The sequence below is a fragment of the Felis catus genome, chromosome A1 (genome assembly GCF_018350175.1).
Source record: "Felis catus isolate Fca126 chromosome A1, F.catus_Fca126_mat1.0, whole genome shotgun sequence".
Lineage (NCBI taxonomy): Eukaryota > Metazoa > Chordata > Mammalia > Carnivora > Felidae > Felis > Felis catus.
This window is the reverse complement of record NC_058368.1, coordinates 11,924,006-11,944,272: the sequence shown is the minus strand read 5'-3', so window position 1 is coordinate 11,944,272 and position 20,267 is coordinate 11,924,006. Positions and strand designations below refer to the sequence as shown.

Genomic DNA, 20,267 nt, shown 5'->3' with positions numbered 1-20,267 from the left:
AAAAAATTTATACATGTGCACGGGAAAAAGAAACTCAAACCAAAAAGTATAGAATCTCCTTCCTATACTAGACTACCACAAGATGTTGTGTATTCTCCCAAATACAAAAATGTGTGTTTCTATGCATATACAAGCCAATCTGAAGACAAATCCCTTGTAAAAACTCAAAAATACTATAATACTGTTCTATTCTTTGCCTTTTTTACTCAATAATGTATTGTGGAAACAATTCACATTAGCTCATACCTCATCATTTTTAATGATTATGTCTTCTAATGTATGGTTGTACTATAATATAACAGTTTCAAGTTTGCCAGACATTTAGCTTATGTCTACCAATACAGGGTATCCCAACAAGCTAAAATATGAAAGCCTAAGATAGAGTGCCTATCTAAAATAAAGAAGCAAATGAACAGGAAGATGTAAATGGCTGTTCGGGTATGCACTGATTTCCACTCACTGACATTAAATGTTTTGGGTTACATTATTTTAGATCTCATTGCCTTGATGGAATCCTTAAATGTAAAGTATGGTATTTCTTAGGTGCTTACCTCCCTTTTATTCTTCCAGGAGAGCTTGGATTTGAGCTGCTGCTTGCATTGCTTACAGTTTCCATTCGTGATGATTTTGTCTGAGACTGCTTGCCTGCTGATGAAAGTGGCTTATTAACAGCTCCTAGAACATTGGTTGTTTTAGGCTGAAATGAAAAAGGCATATCTCTTTCTATTTGATTAAAGCCAGAAGAAATTTATACATAAAGAACCATAAATCTCTGTCCAAGTATTTACATACAAATCACACACACAAATATACCTATCCTTAAGCAAAATAAGGATTATAAATTGAGTATCACTTGAATAAGTGAAAAACTATACAGACAAGCATAATAGTTAAGCTTCTTTGCGATTTAGAGGAAAAGGCTTACATAGAAAGAACAAATAAAATGTACAGTCAACAATAAAAATAGATAATCAAACTGCTTTGGAAAGACATAAGATGTTTTTAACTTTAAGATTTTTATCTTGACATTACAGGATAAGATATTTAAAGATCAAGGTCTCCAGCACTTTATTTCAGGCTACAAAATAAGTTCATGTATCTCAGCTTGCATTTATACTGTAAATATATTATTTCTTACTAGTAAATGGAAGAGATCTAATAACTATTTTCTACCTTAAGATACACTAATTTTTAAAGAAATACAAAATAACATAATTTTGTCAATAATCACAGTAAAATAAACTACCATGTAAAAATCAGAATGACTCTCAAAACGTACTTTTCCAGGAGTAAAAAACGATTTCATTTCTGGAGGCAGATAATTTTTGGTGTTACTGAAATTCTACAAGCAGGAGAAAAAGTTGTAGTTAGTGAATAATCAAACACTATACAAGAAGTGCTTCAAAGCCAACAAAGCATATAACAGATTTTGTTTTAAAGTACATAATAAAAGACATACTTCAATAATAAGTTCCAAACACAAAATTTCAGTCACGGATTTTAAATACTGTAATAAGCTTAAACTAACCTTCTACCAACTCCAATATTAACAAAACATATTTGAGCTCTAATGTGCTAGAGCTCTCTGTAAGTGCATCAGAAAACACATGCTTCTGTAAAAAAAAAAAAAAAAATCTCCAGAAGAGACCACATTTACTCCTGTTATCTTAATCATGACAAGGTGAAAGCAGACAGTCCCTTTTAGCTACTGGGTGAGCCTGTTCCACAAGGCTGTTGCAAATCTCTGTATGTTGGTAAGACCTTAACTGCTATTTTACTTAGAAACAAACAAAAACATAAAAACAAAAACGGTAGTGGTGCTTTCCAAACTCTCAGTCAATAGGCTTAGATACATTATGAACCTCTAAGAGAATCTGGAAAACACCTTGTATAGCTCGTACAATACTAGGGGCACCTGGCTGGCTCAGTCGGGTTAAGCGTCTGACTTTGGCTCAGGTTATCTCACAGTTTGTGAGTTGGAGCCCCGCGTCGGGCTCTGTGCTGACAGCTCAGAGCCTGGAGCCTACTTCAAATTCTGTGTCTCTTCCTCTCTGTGCCTCTCCCCTGTTTGCGCCCTCTCTCTCAAAAATAAAACATAAAAAGAATTTTTTTTTTGTATTTCCTACAATACTTGAGTTTTGTACTGAGTTTGGGGAACATTCTTGTGGTATTCCCTGGGTCTCAAACCTGTTCCAGTGTCTGCCCTTGTTTCTTCATACCAGTTATAAATTTCAATCAAGGGCTTATAACTTCAGACTCTATCAACATTCTCCTTCCCATTTTGGATCACTGGCCATTAACTGACAGATCTACATGCTTTGATCACATTTTTGCCTGTACTCGTAGACTGGCATAAAACTCCAAACACAAACTCTAGATAATCCTGATTAACCTCCGGACCTTGTTTGTGTCCTCCGATTTGGCCCATGTGCTAGTCTTGCACCACATTATTAAGACGCAAGCCGACCTTTCCACGACATTAGTAGTGCGCCAGCTCTTGATACTGATCCTTCCTAATCTTCCCACAACCTAGTGCTGAGAATACATTTTATTACATTTTATTTCAATCTACACACACAAATCTAAAATAACTACCTTGTCAGGCTGGGTGAAAAAACGAGCTGGTAGTACTGGGTCTTTAGGAGATTCCAAACTGTATGTGGTGCTCTTTGACATGATGATATTCATGGCAACATCACACACAGTGTACAGTTTCTGCAATGGTATTAAAGAAAATTAGGTACTTAAGGTGGCAGCCTTGACTCTGAATTAGGAGTAATTCTACAACATGCAATTAGTACAGGCATACCTCAGAGATACTGCAGATTCGGCTCCAGACCACCACAATAAAGCAAATGTTTCAATTAAGTGAGTCAAATGAATTTTTTGGTTTCCCAGTGCATATAAAAGTTATGTTTCCACTATACTATGATCTATTGAGTGTGCAACAGCATTATGTCTAAAAAACAACGTACAATGTAATTACAGTACAAGTAATTAAAAACTTTTATTGCTAAAAACGTTAACCATCATCTGAGCTTTCGGTTACTTGCAAAATCTTTTTGCCGGAAGAGGGTCTTGCCTTAATGTTGATGGCTGCTGCTGATCAGTGGTGGCTGCCAAACGATGGAGTGACTGTAGTAATTTCTTAAAATAAGACAAAACTGTAGTTTGCTGTACTGACTGACTCTTTCTTTCACTAACAATTTCTCTGCAGCATGTGATGGTGTTTGATACCATTTTACCCACAGTGGAATTTTCAATATCGGAGCCAATCCTCTCAAACGCTGCTGCTGTTTTATCAACAAAGTTTGTGTAATATGCTCAATCCTTTGTTGTAATTTCAACAATCTTCACAGCATCCTCATCAGGAGCAGATTCCATCTAAAGAAACCACTTTCCTGGGGCGCCTGCGTGGCTCAGTCGGTTGAGCATCTGACTCTTGATTTGGGCTCAGGTCATGATCTCACGGTTCATGGGATGGAGCACCAGGAAAGTGGTTTCGGTGCTGACAGCACAGAGCCTGATTGGGATTCTCTCTCTCCCTCTCTCTCTGCCCTTCTCCTGGCTCACAGTCTGTAAATAAATAAACATTAAAAAATAAATAAATAAACCACTTTCTTTGCTCATCCATGAGAAGCAACTCCAAATTCATTAAAGTTTTATCATGAAATTACAGCAATTCAGTCACATCTTTAGGCTCCATTTCTAGGTATAATTTTCTTGCTATTTTTACCACATCTGTAGTTACTTCCTCCACTGAAGTCTTGAACCCCCCTCAAAGTCATCCATGATGATTCTAACCAAGAAGTTAGAATCAACTTCTTCCAAACTCCAGTCCATGTTGATAATTTGACTTCTTTCCATGAATCATGAATGTTCTTAATGAATGTAGAGTGGAGAATTCTTTCCAGATTTTCATTTGACTTTACCCAGATCCATGAGAAGAGTCACTATCTCTGGTAGGTACAACCTTATGAATGTATTTCTTAAACAGTAAGACTTGAAAGTTGAAATTATTCCTTGATCCCTGGGCTGCAGAATGGATGCTGTGTTAGCAGGCATGAAAATAGCATTAATCTCATTGTAGGTCTCCATCAGAGCCTTGGGGGTGACCAGGTGCATTATCAGTGAGCAGTAATATTTTGAGAGAAATCTTTTTTTCTGAGGTCTCCACTATGGGCTTAAAATGTTCAGTAAAACATACTGCAAACAGATGTGGTATTTGTTTGGCTCTGTTGTTCCATTTATAGAGCACCGAGTAGACTTAGCATAATTCTTAAGGGCCCTAGGATTTTCAGAATGGGAAATGAACACGGGCTTCAGCCTCAAGAGACCAGCTGCATTAGCCCCTAACAAGAGAGTCAGCCTGCCTTTTGAAGCCAGGCACTGACTTCTCTGTAGCTAGGAAAGTCCTCAATGGCATCTTCTCCCAACAGAAGGCTGCGTTAGAAAACTGTTATTTAGAGCAACCACCTTCATTAGTTACCTTAGCTACATCTTCTGGACAACTTCTATGTCAGCACTTGCTGTTTCACTCCGTACTTTATCTTATGGAGATGGCTTCTTTCCTTAAGCGTATGAACCAACCTCTGCTAGCTTGTTTCTTCTGCAGATTCTTCACCTCTCTCAGCCTTCACAGAATTACAGAGTTAGGGCCTTGCTCTGGATCAGGCTGTGGCTTAAGGGAATGCTGTGGCTGGTTTGATCTATCCAGGTCACTCAAACCTTCTCTGTATCAGCAATAAGAGTATTTCACTTTCTTATCATTTGTGTTCTCACTGAAGTAGCACTTTCAATTTCCTTTAAAAACTTGTTCTTGGCATGCACATCTTGGCTAACTATTTGGTACAAGAGGCCTAGCTTTCAGCCCATCTCGGTTTCTACAGGCCTTCCTCACTAACTTTCATCACTTCTAGCTTTTGATTTAAAGTGAGAGATATGCTACTCTTCCTTTCACTTGAGCACTTGGAGGCCACTGTAGGGTTAATTGGCCTAATTCCAATATTGTTGTGTCTCAGGGAACAGGGAAGCTTGAGGAGAGGGAGAGAGGACGACTGGTGGCTACAACAGTCCAAACACACACATCAGTTAAGTTTGCCATCTTCTATATATGGGTGAAGTTTGTGGAACCCCAAAGCACTGATCACTGATCACAGTTCACCATAACATATATAATAGCAATGAAAAAGTTTACAATATTGCAGGAATTACCAAGATGTGACACAGGGACATGAAATAAGCAATAAGCAAATGCTGTTGGAAAAATGCTGCCAACAGACTTGCTCCATGCAAGGTTGTCACACACCTTCAACTTGTAAAAAAAAAAAAAAAAAAAAAAAAAATGCAATTATCTGCAAAGCGCATTAAAACAAGGTATGGCTGTGTGTAGTTTTCAGTACAATAGTGTAAGTTAAACTATTGTTTTCAGTATTTCTAATTACTAATAGAAATACTAATTATTAAATAATAAAAAAAGATTGATAATGTCTATACATACTATAGAAGTACCACATCCACACTCAAATGCTTAAATCAACAGGGAAGCATGATTATTTACAAAGAATTACATACTTCATTCATTTTTGCATCATCTGGTCCTTGGGCATCTTTTGTTTGTTTAATATTTTCTACCATCTTTCTGATAAACGCATGACTGTTATTTTCATTTTTAGCCATTAATATTTCTAGAACAAACCAAAGACATCTAAGAAAAAGGGAAGAAAAAGAAATGAAAAAATTGGTTGTTAAATACAGATAAAATAATTCTTAATATAAATATAATAAACTCCACAAACGGAAAAAATTAAAAAGGAAAAAACAGCTATATCAAAAGAGAAAAAAAGGTATGTCACACATACAAATCACAACTTATCAGCAATGTAGGTGTGAATTCAAAAGACCCCTTTCAAAATCTCAATAATTTTTCCAAAGAGGCAGGTTAAAAAAGAACTTAAATGGTGGAAATGATGAAGTGATCTTAACCCCTAGCTATGACAGGGAAAGAAAATTGCCTAAAATAATAACTGGGCCATGGATAAAGTGAAGCCTCAAGCACTCAAAACAGCAGTCCTGATTGGACGTTTTCAAGAAAATATAAGCACCTAACTCAATAGTTAAGAATCTTAATGAATAAATTAGAGAGGAAAAAAACCATGGTTGACAACTACACATACTGTCTTTGCTTAAGAGGGAAAAATTAAAAGAAAGTTTCACTAGCTCAGTTAAAGTTAATTACATACAACTCTGTTCAAGACCAAACCAAAAGTGCTTTGTGTCTTTACTATATAGACAGAATGGAACAGAGTTGTGGCACAGAGGAGAAAAGTAAAGTGAGAAGAGAGAAAAGTAAAGTGAGAAGCAAGGTATCATTCTAGAAGGGGAAAAAGAACCTTAAGGATCTTGGGAATAGAATAAGTTCTTCTGGAGCAGCTCTCTGACAGAATGGGAAGAGTACTCAAGACTGTACTGGGCATGTTACAAATAAACCAAAAATATTTAGTAAATTCCAAAGAATATTAAATGTATTTCAAAAACCAAAGTTATCTGAGAAAGATGGTTAGAAGTTTTCATTAGTTACAATCACCCTAACACAGAACTCATTTTGGGAGAACTGCTTAGTTTTAAAAAAACAGGAACTGTGGCTAAAAGAGGGTAGTAACAGCTTTTCCCTTGTCATAAAAAAGTTACCAGTAATTTGATTTTATTCTCTTGAGGTACCACAAATATTTATCAAATATTTCTATGAACTAAGACACCACCAGTTATTTTCCTTTAATAGGAAGCTAAAGGCATAATAAATTCATTTATTCAAAACCACAGACGTTTATCGTAACAGAAAGAGGACTAGGGTCTTAAGCTTATTTAAAGAAGTATGGCGGTATTAGGAAGACTTCTCTAAATATTATTGTATTTCCCTATTCCGCACCCAGGCGTAGATGGTCTTTCTGCCTCTCAACAATAATCTTTGAAAAAATTACAAGTGCCATAAACTTGAGCTAGAAAAACACCAATGAAGTAGTAAGTGGGGTAGTTCCTTGGTAACCAACTTGGCCCATTACTAAATTAGACCATTCTCTCTTCCTACGGAGAAAGATAGTTAATGCAAAGAAAAAGTGCTATGTGAATGAAGGAGAGTATTAATTCGCCCACATGAAAATTTACAGTTGTAGAAGAAAGCAGGAAAAGGTAAGAACTGGAATGGAAACTCTTAATGGACTGCAGCAATAGAAAAGAAGTGCCAGAACGAAAGAGACACAGCAGTGCACTAATTATGCTAAATTAACTTTTGGGAAACCATATAGGAAATGAAGTATGAAGATATGGTATGAAAAAAGAAAAACAAGAGAAGAAACAAGGGAAGAACACGGAACTCCTAAGAAATTAAATAAATCTAATTAATTATAATGGCAATTCCATTGTCAGCAACAAAGAGAAAAAGCTTTCAGAAAATATGAAAATGGAATGAAAAAGGTCTTACTCTTTAACATCTTTCAGTTGTTCAATATCCTGTACTTTGACATAATCTGGGTCATGTGCCAAAAGGTGAATTGTATATGGAACAACATACTCTGGTAGAAGAGACAATAATTTTTCTGAAAAAGAAAAAACAAAACAAACATCCAGGTGAGAAAACCAAACCTTACACTTTGTCTGTGATACCGTATTTCTTGCATCCCAGTAGTTTCCCAAAATATGGCTATAAGAAAAATTTATTGAAATGTCCAGTGTTGAATTACACCATAAAGACTTTATTCATTCATCCATCATGTCCAATATTGAAATGCCTACTAAATGCACCATATGCTGAGCCTACAAAGACAAATATTTTCATTTTTAAACACACATGGTAAAAAGTGACCCAAACAAACTATATCTAAGAAAAAGAAACATAAGATCTATTTTTCTTGTGATTATGAGCAACCTTATGTTTAACACTCCCTTATTAAGCTGAGCAAAAAAAAAATAATAATAATAATGCATCTTTCAATGTTAATATGGCACAAAAAATAAGAAGGTTGATACTACTTGAGATTATTTGTAAAAAAAAGAACAGATCTAAAGTAATGGACTTCAGAGTTTCTAGGACATTTGAAGTAACAAACTTTTATTTTAAATTCAAATATTTTTATATTTTGACCTGAGATCAGCATATTGCACTAGAGGTCAGAATGGTAATCCTAACTAGTTTTACCAAACATTAGTCAAAAAGACCAGGAGTCATATACTGAACAATTCCTTTTATATTTCCTACTTTCAAAATAAAATTTTAATTTTTTTTTAAGTTTATTTATTTTTGACAGAGACAGAGCGTGAGCATGAGCTGGGGAGAAGCAGAGAGAAAAGGAGACACAGAATCCACAGCAGGTTCCAGGCTCTGAGCTGTCAGCACAGAGCCCAATGCAGAGCTCGAACTCATGAACTGCAAGATCATGACCTGGGCTGAAGCTGGACACTTAACTGACTGAGCCACCCAGGCGCCCCTCAAAATAAAATTTTAAATCAGATACTCAACTTGGCATATAATAAATACTACATGTGTCAATAAGACACCAAGTTTTATTTATTTCCTTATTGCTGAACTCTAAGAGAATAGTTGGTGTGTAATATTTATTTCAAGAAAATATAGAATACAGAAGAAAAAAGTAACAAGTTTCAAAACTCAGTGATATTCAAATTCAAATGAATCAAGTATTTATTCAATGCTTACTATTTTCTAGGCTTACTACTTTTATTGGGGCATATTCTTTTAAGTACAAAGATGAGTAAGACTAGATAAAGATCTCACAGGAAAGTGTAGAGACACAAACTATACTTCAATGTGAAAGGCGCCTTCAAGTAAGTATAGCTAACAAGTACCAAGTACTTCTTTGAACCACACATCATGCCAGGTGCTTTATACACATAACACTTAAATCCTCATGCTAACCATAAGAAATGAGTATAATTATACCAATTTTACAAATAAGGAGACTAGGGCTCAGATTGAGAAAGTAACCTGCCCCCAAACAACCAGTAAACAGAAGAGGGATTTGACTCCAGAGCTCTTATTCTCCAAGTTTGAGAAGGAAGAGAAAGAAAGAAGGCCCCAGTGATGCAGTAACACCAAAACTGTATTTTAAAGGATTCAAAAGGTGCAAACCACGCTCCTTAGTTTTCTTTATATTTGTCTAGAAGGGCAGGCAATTTCCAGATAGAGTTGACAACAAAGTTAAAAGATGGTTGCACAAATTTCAAATAATCCATAGTATAAGATACACAAAATTTATAGGTAGCTTGAAACTCAGGCTGAGAGTAAGGACCATGCTAATGAGTTTCAACTAGATCCTATCAGCAATGAAGAATCAACATGGATTTCAAGCAAGGAAGTACCATGATCCAACCTGTTTTAGAATGGTATTCTTGATAATGGTGTGTGGCACAGCTGGAGATGGGTCAGAGGCAAGGAAACACAACAGGAAGATGTTTGGAGTGTATTCAATTACCCAAGTGAAATATACCAGAGTAGGAGAGCTAAGGAGAGAAACATTCAAGGTATCTGGAGGATTTGGTGACCAATAAGAGGAAAAAAGAAGGTACAAAAATAAAGGCCTGATTTTTGACTTGGGTAACTAGGTGGATTCTAATGCTGTTAAAAGAACTCAAGGGTGGCTTGAGCCTGGCTGGCTCAGTTGGTTGAGCCTCTGACTTCTGAGGGTCATGATCTCGTGGTCCGTGAGTTCGAGCCCCGTGTTAGGTTCTGTGCTGACAGCTCAGAGCCTGGAGGCTGCTTCAGATTCTGTGTCTCCCCCCTCTTTCTGCCCCTCCCATGCTCATGCTCTCTCTATCAAAAATAAATAAACATTTAGAAAAATTTTTTTAAAATACAATGAAGAACTCAGACACAAAAACTAATAACACAAATGGGATAAAATGAGATTAAAAACAGGCACACAAGCACCGGATATTAACATCAGCTACCAGTGAAAAACAATCAAAGATAAAAGACCTGTACTTTTTTAAATCTAAAAGACAGTACTTACACCACATATGTGTGTGTGTGCGCGTGCGCGCATATTTCACGGTTTTATTAAAAGTATCTCCAATGTCATTGCTTATTTTCCTTGGCCATTCAGTAAGTTACATAAAGAAACATGGGTTGATATTTAAATACCTATGCATTTATATTTGTCAAATGAACTTTTTTAAAGGAAAACGGTTACTGAAAATTAGTAACAACTTTGTATTTAATGATGGCCAATTAGAGTATAATAAATAGCAGTAACATCACTTTGTGTTCAATAAAATTGCAACTGGCTAGAATAGTATACTTCCATTTTCACATATGCTTACCACTAACGGCTGCATGCTGCTTCAGATACTCGCGTCTCACATTTATATTTTTGACCAGACACTGCCTAGCATGAGCTCTTCTCTCTTTTACAGGATCTTTTGCACAAAGTGCACAGATTGCCATATACTCAAGTGGAAGCCGTAATCGGGAGAGGCCTTTGTGAAGTTTCTGAGCAAACACTTGTCTTACTTGATAGCATTCATCCTGTAAAGACAGAATTATTCCACAGATTATTCATATGGCAACAAAGAATAAGTAACAACCTCACATACAAAATTTGAAGGGTAAAGGAGAGCAAGCTTATGGACAACCACTGCTTCTGCTCACAAGACTGAGGGATTGTGACATGTTCATTTCAGGCTGTAGTGTTCACAAGGTAGCAAGTTACATGTGTTAGAAAATACTGAATATACTTTAAAAACAGATAAAGCTAGTACATATAAATCCATCCTAACTTAAGGTATTAAAAATAGTTTAAATACCATCTCCTATCTAGCTTTTGCACTTACTAAGATAAAACTGTCCAATTTATATATTTTAGCTTTAACAGTGAAAAAACTATTCAGATTAAAATGGACAACTCTGAAGGCAAGAGTTACTAGTCAATTTCAGGAACACCAAATTACTTTTAGTCCTATAAATGAACCGATTGTTCATTACCACTGTGCCTGCTTTCCTCATACTAACTCCCTCTACTAAACCACCCATCTCCACTCTTCTAGCTAACTCCTCCTCATCTCTAACAACAGCTCCTATATCTTCCAGTCTTTATCAGGCATCCAGCTATCCTCTCTTAGCACTCTGTGCGTATCTCCGGCATAGCATTCGCTATACAGTATTAAAATGATTGGTTTATAGGTCTTACCCATCACGGCTCATTCCTTAAAGACAAGAACTATGCCTTTATTCACTTTTGAGCCTCTAAACCTAGCACAGTATCTGGCATATAGATTATCTATGGAATAAGCTATAGGACAAAGCTCAATATGACATTTGAGTCATATATGAAACGTATAAAGACCTTCATAATTACACCTTACCCTCCACCAATGAACACAAAGTGTGGTGTCTTTCATACTATTGCAATGTTATGCATACTATTTCTACTATCTATAATGTACATTTTGGTTTTTTTCAAAACCTAGGTCATAACATCTTGCTCTTATCTTTAAATCCTTATTTTGTGTACCTTCTCTCATTTAATTTAGACTTGTTTATCTCTTTTTTTTTTTTAAGTTTATTTTGAGATAGAGAGAGCACAAATATGAGCAGGGGAGGGACAGAAAGAGGAGAGAGAGAATTCCAAGGAAGCTCCCCCACTGTCACTGGAGTCCATGCGGGGCTCAATCCCATGAACCGTGAGATCATAACCTGAGTTGAAATCAAGAGTCCGACACTTAACCATTTGAGACACCCAGGTGCCCCCAAATATCTATTTTTTAAGAAGTATTCTTGGGGCACCTGGGTGGCTTAGTCAGTTAAGGGTCCGACTCCTGGTTTCGATTTGGGTCATGGTCTCACAGGCCATGAGACTGAGCCCCATGTTGGGCTCTGCACTGACAGTGTGGAGCTGCTTGGGATTCTCTCTCTCTGCCCCCCACTCTCTTTCCCTCCCTTGCTCGCTCATGCACTCCTCTCTAAAATAAAATTTTAAAAAATAAGAAATTAAAGAGTATTCTAATTCCACAGAATTATTGTCAACCGTCACACCCAACAAAATAAAGTTGACATCAACTCATTCCTTCCTCAGTATTAAAACTCCCACGGGGTAGAGGAATCTTCATTATCTGATTATTCACCATGAAAATACCCAATTACAAACTGTGTAAGTCAAAATATCACAAATATATTCACAGATGAACACACCATTCATTAAAAAATTAATCTCCAAACATCCCTTCCCCCTACTCAGATACATTCTCAACCAAGACCATGTTTTTGTTACTTTCTCGCTAATCATTCAGGATCCAACAATATAAATTAATTACTGAATCATGGCAAAAGTAGTAGGATTCCCAACATTTGTCATTAAAGTTAGAGAAGAACTGTTAAGTCATGTGCAAGCTGTCACAGTTAATAATGAAAGAGGAGAAAACTGACAAGAATGATGACAAATAGGTACATCAAATAGAAAAGCATGTGAAGAAAAAACTTAAAATATGTCTTCCTAGGAACTGAGACAGCCTCCAAATGTTTGTTTTTTGCAAAGATGATTATCCTTTTGACTATGTTACAAAAGTTAAATGTGAAGTATGGAACAGAGTAATACAATTTTTTTGCAGGAAAAAAACATTCAAAAAAGCAAACATTTAATACTTTCATGGTTATGGTTCTAACCACTATTTGGTTCAATATAAGAAAAAAGAAGATGGTATCTAATACTACAAAACATTTTCCTCAAAGTTCCAATTAAAGCTTTTATTCACTAACTAACTGTGAAATTAATTTGTCTGCATCTTAAGTAAATTCACTTTTAGTGCCCTTTCCTACTACAAATTATCCTCAGAACTACTGACAGTGTCTTGCAAATAGTTCAATTACTTTGTGTATCACATTGTATTATCAACACTTCTTTATATTTTCTGTTCTAAGAGCTTTTGTTCTTAAGGGCAGTAGCCATGGCTTTGTATTTTACAGAACCTAAAACAACGTACAGCAGATAGCAGTACAAAGTAAATTTTTCATGAATTGCATTCAAATTCTAAAATACTTAATTATTAAATAATATTAAGATTCATATTACTGAATTTCTATTTCCCCAGATTTACTTTCTATTCAAATATACAAGAACCTCTGAGATACCTTTTTTTTTTTTAATATGAAATTGTCAAATTGGTTTCCATACAACACCCAGTGCTCATCCCAACAGGTGCCCTCCTCAATGCCCATCACCCACTTTCCCCTCCCTCCCACCCCCCATCAACCCTCAGTTTATTCTCAGTTTTTAAGAGTCTCTTATGGTTTGGCTCCCTCTCTCTCTTTTTTTTTTTCCCCTCCCCTCCCCCATGGTCTTCTGTTAAGTTTCTCAGGATCCACATAAGAGTGAAAACATATGGTATCTGTTTTTCTCTGTATGACTTATTTCACTTGGCATAACACTCTCCAGTTCCATCCATGTTGCTACAAAAGGCCATATTTCATTCCTTCTCATTGCCAAGTAGTATTCCATTGTATATATAAATCACAATATTACCTTTAAAGAACTCAACTCGAGTAAGAGAAATAAAGCAGACGTATATAAAAATAAATAAAGCATGATGCATGTATGTATCAAAAGACTGAAGATAAAATCTGTGGGGAATAAAAATGAGACCAGCTGTAAGAATCTGAGCAAGTTTTGTGGAGAAGGTTGTGTTTAAGCCTTGATTTGCAAAAAGGGTCAGAGATGGACTTGTGGAAATGGGAGGGTGAGAAGAAAGCAAACTACAGGCACATAAAAGAAAAAAAACTGTTCAGTTTCACTGAAATGAAGGTAGGTAAGGGTAGTGGGTTAAACAAGATTTTTTAAGTGTATATTTGGACCCACAATATTAGAAGGGTTTGAACAGCCAAACTGTAAAATACATGCAATTTTTCTTTCTTTTCTTTCTTTCTCTCTCTTTTTTTTTTTTACAAGTATAAGCCCCTAAATATTTTTGACTGGGAAAATAATATGATTGGAACTGTGATAGGGAAATTTAAACCACAGCAGAAAAGTCTCCCAATAGTCCAGGTGAAAGCTAATGATGATTACAGTGGTAAGAACAGTTAAGAAGATATGAGTGAAAAGATATGACACAGGACAGATTATCTGCACTTCTGTAACAAGGCACAAGGACAAGCAAATAGTCAAATATAAATCATGTTTTTCAATCTAAGAATACCATTCAGATTTATTTAATGCTTACTGAGGCTCTACATGTCAGTAAAGAATAGATTTCAGAAAGATTATGAATTCAGTCTTAACATTCACAGACCATAAGAGTTTGAAATTTCTGTTTAGCCTTATAAGTGGCACCAGACTGACCTGCAAAAATGTTAAAATGTTGCTAGTACAGGGGTCACCTACGAAGAAAATAAGATAGCTAAAAAAGAATGTATAAGTGGAAAATTTGGTCATCAACAAATCCTTACAGAATACATGCATTCAAAGGAAAACAGAACCAAAAAATGTAGTTAGAGAGGAACAACAAAAATCAGGAGACAGAAACCAGAGAGAATTTCAAGAATAAAGGTGCAGTGAGCTGTGTCAAATAATGCAGAAAGGACATGAATAATGAAGACTAACTAGTATCACTGGATTCGAGGCCTTCAATAAAGCATTTTTGGAAAAATAAGAAAAGCAAATGCCAAAATGTGAGTAGTGAGGACTGAGAGATAAGTGGGTAAAAAAGACAAAGATACAGATTACTCTTTGAGGTTTGGAGACTGAAAAAGAAGAGACAAGCACATGGTTTAGAAGCACAGCAGAAAGGTATTTTTCAGGAGGGTAACTGCGTATGTCTGTAAGTTGTGAGAATATGCTAATAACTAACTTTCAACCATTAACACATGTTCCATAGTCAACAGTATTCCAAAGCAATCTTAAAACTTAGGCAATCTGAACTTTCACCTTGGGAATTTGGTGACTGAGATAGTAATACATAACATATATTGTGCTAGAAAATCTCTAGAAGTATGGATGCTTTTCACACATAGTGAATATTTAACGATTTGTACATACTTTTTACACACAATAAGTTTCAAACAAAGCCCATTTCTCTCACGTATTTCCATACTTCTGTAACAGTTTCCACTTTAAAACTGGTAGCACCAATACTTTTAGAAATATCAGACCAAGAATGTGATAAATCAACCGACTGTATCACCAATCTAAAAAAAAAATTACAAAGGTTTTCTTCTAAGATATTTAATATATATTTTTAAACAATTTTCACTTTCTTGCAAAATAAGATTATTTCTAAAATTTAATGAGGAAAACTAAACCAGGAAATTATGGATTCCTCGAAATCTCATTTTCAAATGGTTTAGTATAATATCTGAATTACAACACTAAAACTAAAACAAAACAATAACAAGATTTGGAGATCTGGAATAGCTTTTTTAAAGACTAAAGTACCATATTCTGACAAAATGATTACAAAAAACAGGCAATTGCTTATGGCTAGGAGTTACACATAAGCACTAATTTAAAAATAAGCAGAGGGAAGGGTGGAAAGAAAAATTACAATAATCCCTAAAATAAATGCCAAATTCTTATACATAAGACTACTTGGAAAAGAACAGGAAAATTAAGTGTAAAATGACCAAAAAAATGAATGAAAAGCTCATATTTAAATATCATATTTTCCATTATGGAAGTCCTTTTTAATTTTCTCAATGATGCTAAAAACTTCCAAAGTAACAGGATTCAAATACTATGTTACTCTAATATGAAATCTGTAAGACTAGAGAATGAATCCATTAGTATCGCTGTTAATAACTTCAAATTTTAACTGGCTGGAGAAATAAGAAATGTTTATTAATCTGTATCATATCTTTATAAAACTGTAAATGTCTGTATTTTTTATTCCTTTTAAGACCTCAATATATTCAATTCTCATTATTTACACATTCCAAATCTGTGAATTCACCTACTCACTACAATTTATTTGTAACCCCAAAATCAATACTTAAAGTGAGTAAATCAATACAGTAGAGAGTAAATGAACAAGCAACAATCTGAATCATCTGACATACATCCCATCTGAATGAAGTTGAACAAAGCAAGGCCTGTTGTGTCAGCTCTTGTATTGTAAACAAGTGTCCTTTTGACAGTCTATTTAGTGCCACATTTTTTCACATTTTTGTGCATTTGTTGGTGGTTTTGTTGTTTAAAAGAGCTCCCAAGCATAGTGCTGTTCAGTGTTCCTAAAAGCAAGAAGGTTGTGATATGCCATAGGGAGAATACATGTTAGCAAAGTTTTATTCAGGCAGCAGTTACTCTGTTGGTCATGAGTTCAATGGTAGTGACACAACTATATATTAAATCATATGTCCTCAAATAGAAACACACATAAAACAAGGTTATGTACTGACAGACTGACAAAAATGTTGGGAACAGAGGCCTGGAGAAACCACCCCTGTATTTCCCTTAGAAGCAATGGATCAGTATTTGCTAATTTGGTGGTTGGGGTGACTGTAGAATAGAACTACTACAAATAACGAGAATCGAATGTATTATGTTAGCAACCCAAAACTCAAACAACAGTTTTAGAACTCTGAAATGTTTCTCATGCATACATTTTCCAAAAGGAGACAATTCAACATTTTTATCTCTATATCATGGAGGACGTTTTTTTCTTCCTAAAAAGTCAAAGACCATATAAAGTTCTATTCTATATGGCCATCTTCCTTACATTGATAGCTAATGCGCAGAGCTGGTACTGTTCTAATGTGATGATTTCATGATAACAAGGTTCTTGTGCCAGCTTTACAATAGCACTTCCAGCTGCAAGCCTCAGACGTGACATATCCGGTTTACTAAAAAATAAATAAGAAAGAATTACAAATTAGATTTCTAAATGTCTGCATAAGAACATTCCTACTTGCTACATCAAATTTTTAAAAATTTCCTGTGGCCAAAAAAAGGGCAGAAGGCAATTCAGTGACACTGAACACTTATGTTTACTTAACTTTGGAACATGGTGTCTAATACTCCAAAGTTCTTTTCCTGAACACAGTCTATACTGAAGTCATTTAATTCTACATAAAATAGCTTTAGCCAAGATTAAAGCTTAGAATATATTTGTATGTTTAGCTAAAGTCTTCTGGTATGGATTTTTTTTGGTTATGTGTTTACTTATAGATTAGGCACAAAAATGTCCTAACTTGTTAATCAGTCAACTAAAACTAATGTGCTAAGTATAAAAGAAGAATGAAAGCAGGTGTAGCAGAAAACATCACAATTTTTAGAATTCAACTTTTCAAATATTACCAAGAAGCTCCTTTTAAATTTAAGAAAACTTCTGCTTCATGGGACGCACCTCAAACATCAGCAAAATTTTTCTTTTTCTTTTTTTTTTTTTTTTTATGATTTGAGAGAGAGAGAAAGAGTATGCAAGCAGGGGAGTGGGGGAGAGGGGGAGAAAGAGAATCTGAGACAGGCTCCACACTCAGTCCAGAGTCCTGACGCAGGGCTCGATCCCATGAACCCTGGATCATGATCCAAACCGAAATCAAGAGCTAGATGCTCAACTGACTGAGCAACCCAGGCACCCCTAAAACATTAGTAAATTCTTAAATAGTAAATACATCTAAACAATTCTTCCTAATATAGTGATATATCAGATGAATTACACAGTAAATCCTGATTTACTGTGATTATTTTCACTTCAAGAAGCCACCGAGCCATCATTTTAATAGCCTTAATGTATTTAAAAGACAAACTGACTCCCCATGTACTTTCACAGTAAAAGATTATTATTTAATATTCATAAAACAAGTATGTGTCTACCATATATACAGCGCTGAGAGTGACTTAAAAGACAAATTCTTGGTCTTCTACAATCTCATGACCTAATTGGCTTAAGACTCTCCTTTCTCTAAGGATTATGCAAAAATACTGACTGAATGCATGTCAACATTTATAAGGTTCTAAAGTTACATGTCCTCGAGGTGCTATTCAGTTAATCAACAGCAATATTCCAAGTAGCTATCATGAGGTAATTCACTCGACCACCACTAAAGGAAATTCTGGTTTTCTTCTGGAGTTTATTTAGTGCAAATAAAGACAAATAATTAAATTCAATATTTTACAACTAAGTTTTTGAAGACCAAATTTCTATATAAACACTTGTTTTAAAAGTGAACCAATGTTACTCCTGAAATCATTGTTGCACTACATGCTAACTAATCGGGATGTAAATTAAAAAAAAAAAAAAAAAGTGAACCAATGCAATTCACATATATTTGCAGAATTAAAACACACATTTGATTTCATTAAAGAATAACATGAATAAAAACAGGTGAGATGAAATCTAAATATGCACATGAATAGTGACTATTATAATAGCTAGACAAGACATTATAATGTCTTATAATGATTATAATCATTATCTCTATTTTATTTATTTTTGAGAGCGTGCATGTGCCCACACAAGTGGGGGAGGGGAGAGGGGGAGAGAGAGAGAGAGAGAGAGAGAGACAGAGACAGAGAGAGGGAGGGAGGGAGGGAGAGGGAGACACAGAATCCGAAGCAGGCTCCAGGCTCTGAGCTGTCAGCGCAGAGCCTGACACTGGGCTCGAACCACGAACCGTGAGATCATGACCTGAGCTGAAGTCGGACGCTCAACCGACTGAGCCACCCAGGTGTCCCTATCTCTATTTTATAAATGAGGAAACAGACACACAAAGTAGTTAAAGTCACTTAACTAGCTAGTGAGTCATTTAACTAGTCATTTAACTAGTCATTTAACTAGCTAGTGAGTGGTGGTGCCAGGATTTGAATCCAGGCTCCAGGGTCCAATTTTTGAATCACTATACTCAACTACATATTTCAAACAAAACAAAGTGTGTATGTTTATATAATTTAATTTAAATCAAGTACATTTTTAAGTTTGCATATATTTAGGTTTATAGTTCTGGAAACAGATTCAATAACTTGTCTTCTACCCAGTGTGTTCTTTTTCCTTTAGACTTTAATATGTATAGCAATACCCTGCCCCAGACATATGACTGCCATTTTGAAATAACCACTGTATAAAAGCATATTATAATAAAAATATATGCACATCTCCATGGAAATACTAATTATTTTCTTAAAAAGAAAATGACCTTTAAACATTTACACACGGGGGCGCCTGGGTGGCTCAGTCAGTTAAGCGTCCGACCTCGGCTCAGGTCATGATCTTGCGTTTCATGAATTCAAGCCCCGCATCGGGCTCTGCACTGACACCTCGGAGCCTGGAGCCTGCTTTGGATTCTGTGTCTCCCCCTCTCTCTGCCCCTCCCCTGCTTGTGCTCTCTGTCTCTCAAAAAATGAATAAATGTTAAAAAAAAAATTTTTTTTAAACATTTACACATGATATTGAAATACTGCACAAGAATTTTGAAATGATAATTACATACCTAATTTTCCCCTGTTCTGTCAAGTCTCCATCACTATGCAATATTGTAGTTAGCAATCTTAAGGTAGAAGTTCCTGATTTACTGTGATTATTTTTCATTCCAAGGAGCCATCGAACCATCATTTTAATAGCCTGAATCTATTTAAAAGACAAATTGACAAATACAACATTGCTACATTAAAAGAAAAAATTCTGTATCAACCTTCAAAAAAATGAAATGGTTTCAATGGATGCTTTTTAAGAAAAGGAAAGGAAAAAAGAATCATTCTTTTCTGCATATATCAAGATAACTGAATGCCTTAAAGATGTTTTACCCTCCCACCCATGCAACTGACAAATGAATGACAGAACTAAAGACTAGTTCTTTTTGTTTAATGTTTCCCCATCATAAGCTTTACTCCTTAGACCCCACGGTAAATCATGCTAACTTTCTTAGTCAGAAAAGTTAAGTTCCCAACTACAAATTATATTCCATCTTTTGTGCTACATTTTATAATTATGAAGTACTTAAGTACTTTAAAATATGTTACTGCCTTTAATGTTTCCAACAACCCTTTTTGAAGAGGTGCATATTACCTCGTTTTCACTTATTATCTTAGTTTTTTACAGATCTATGGCTCAGGAGCTAAGTGGGTCTAGAACAATGGTATATGGCAGAAACTTTTCAGATCCCTCTCAAAGGGCATTTGTTAAGCATGAACTTAAGTGCAGGTCACCTGCCTTCTAGTCCAGTGCTGCCTGACTACAAAAAACTGCTGCCTGAGACCAATGCTGAGAAAACAGGTTTATACTGGAACTAAAAGCACCAAGCATCATTCCACCAGCTGCAGAAACAGCATCAAAATCTG

At 35.4% G+C, this 20,267-nt stretch overlaps 1 protein-coding gene across 6 annotated transcripts in view; it reads right to left on the bottom strand.

Annotated features, from left to right (window-relative positions):
• PDS5B (PDS5 cohesin associated factor B) overlaps positions 1-20,267 on the bottom strand; it is a 195,900-nt gene that overhangs the window by 14,980 nt on the left and 160,653 nt on the right. For all 6 annotated transcript variants that reach the window (XM_023250592.2, XM_023250593.2, XM_023250605.2 and 3 more), the window contains exons 23-30: positions 19,421-19,557; positions 16,711-16,834; positions 10,333-10,537; positions 7,481-7,595; positions 5,575-5,707; positions 2,596-2,715; positions 1,280-1,342; positions 552-697 (exon numbers count right to left, since the gene is read on the bottom strand). In XM_023250592.2, coding sequence (XP_023106360.1) covers positions 552-697; positions 1,280-1,342; positions 2,596-2,715; positions 5,575-5,707; positions 7,481-7,595; positions 10,333-10,537; positions 16,711-16,834; positions 19,421-19,557 — 1,043 coding nt within the window. The remainder of the gene's footprint in view (positions 1-551; positions 698-1,279; positions 1,343-2,595; positions 2,716-5,574; positions 5,708-7,480; positions 7,596-10,332; positions 10,538-16,710; positions 16,835-19,420; positions 19,558-20,267) is intronic.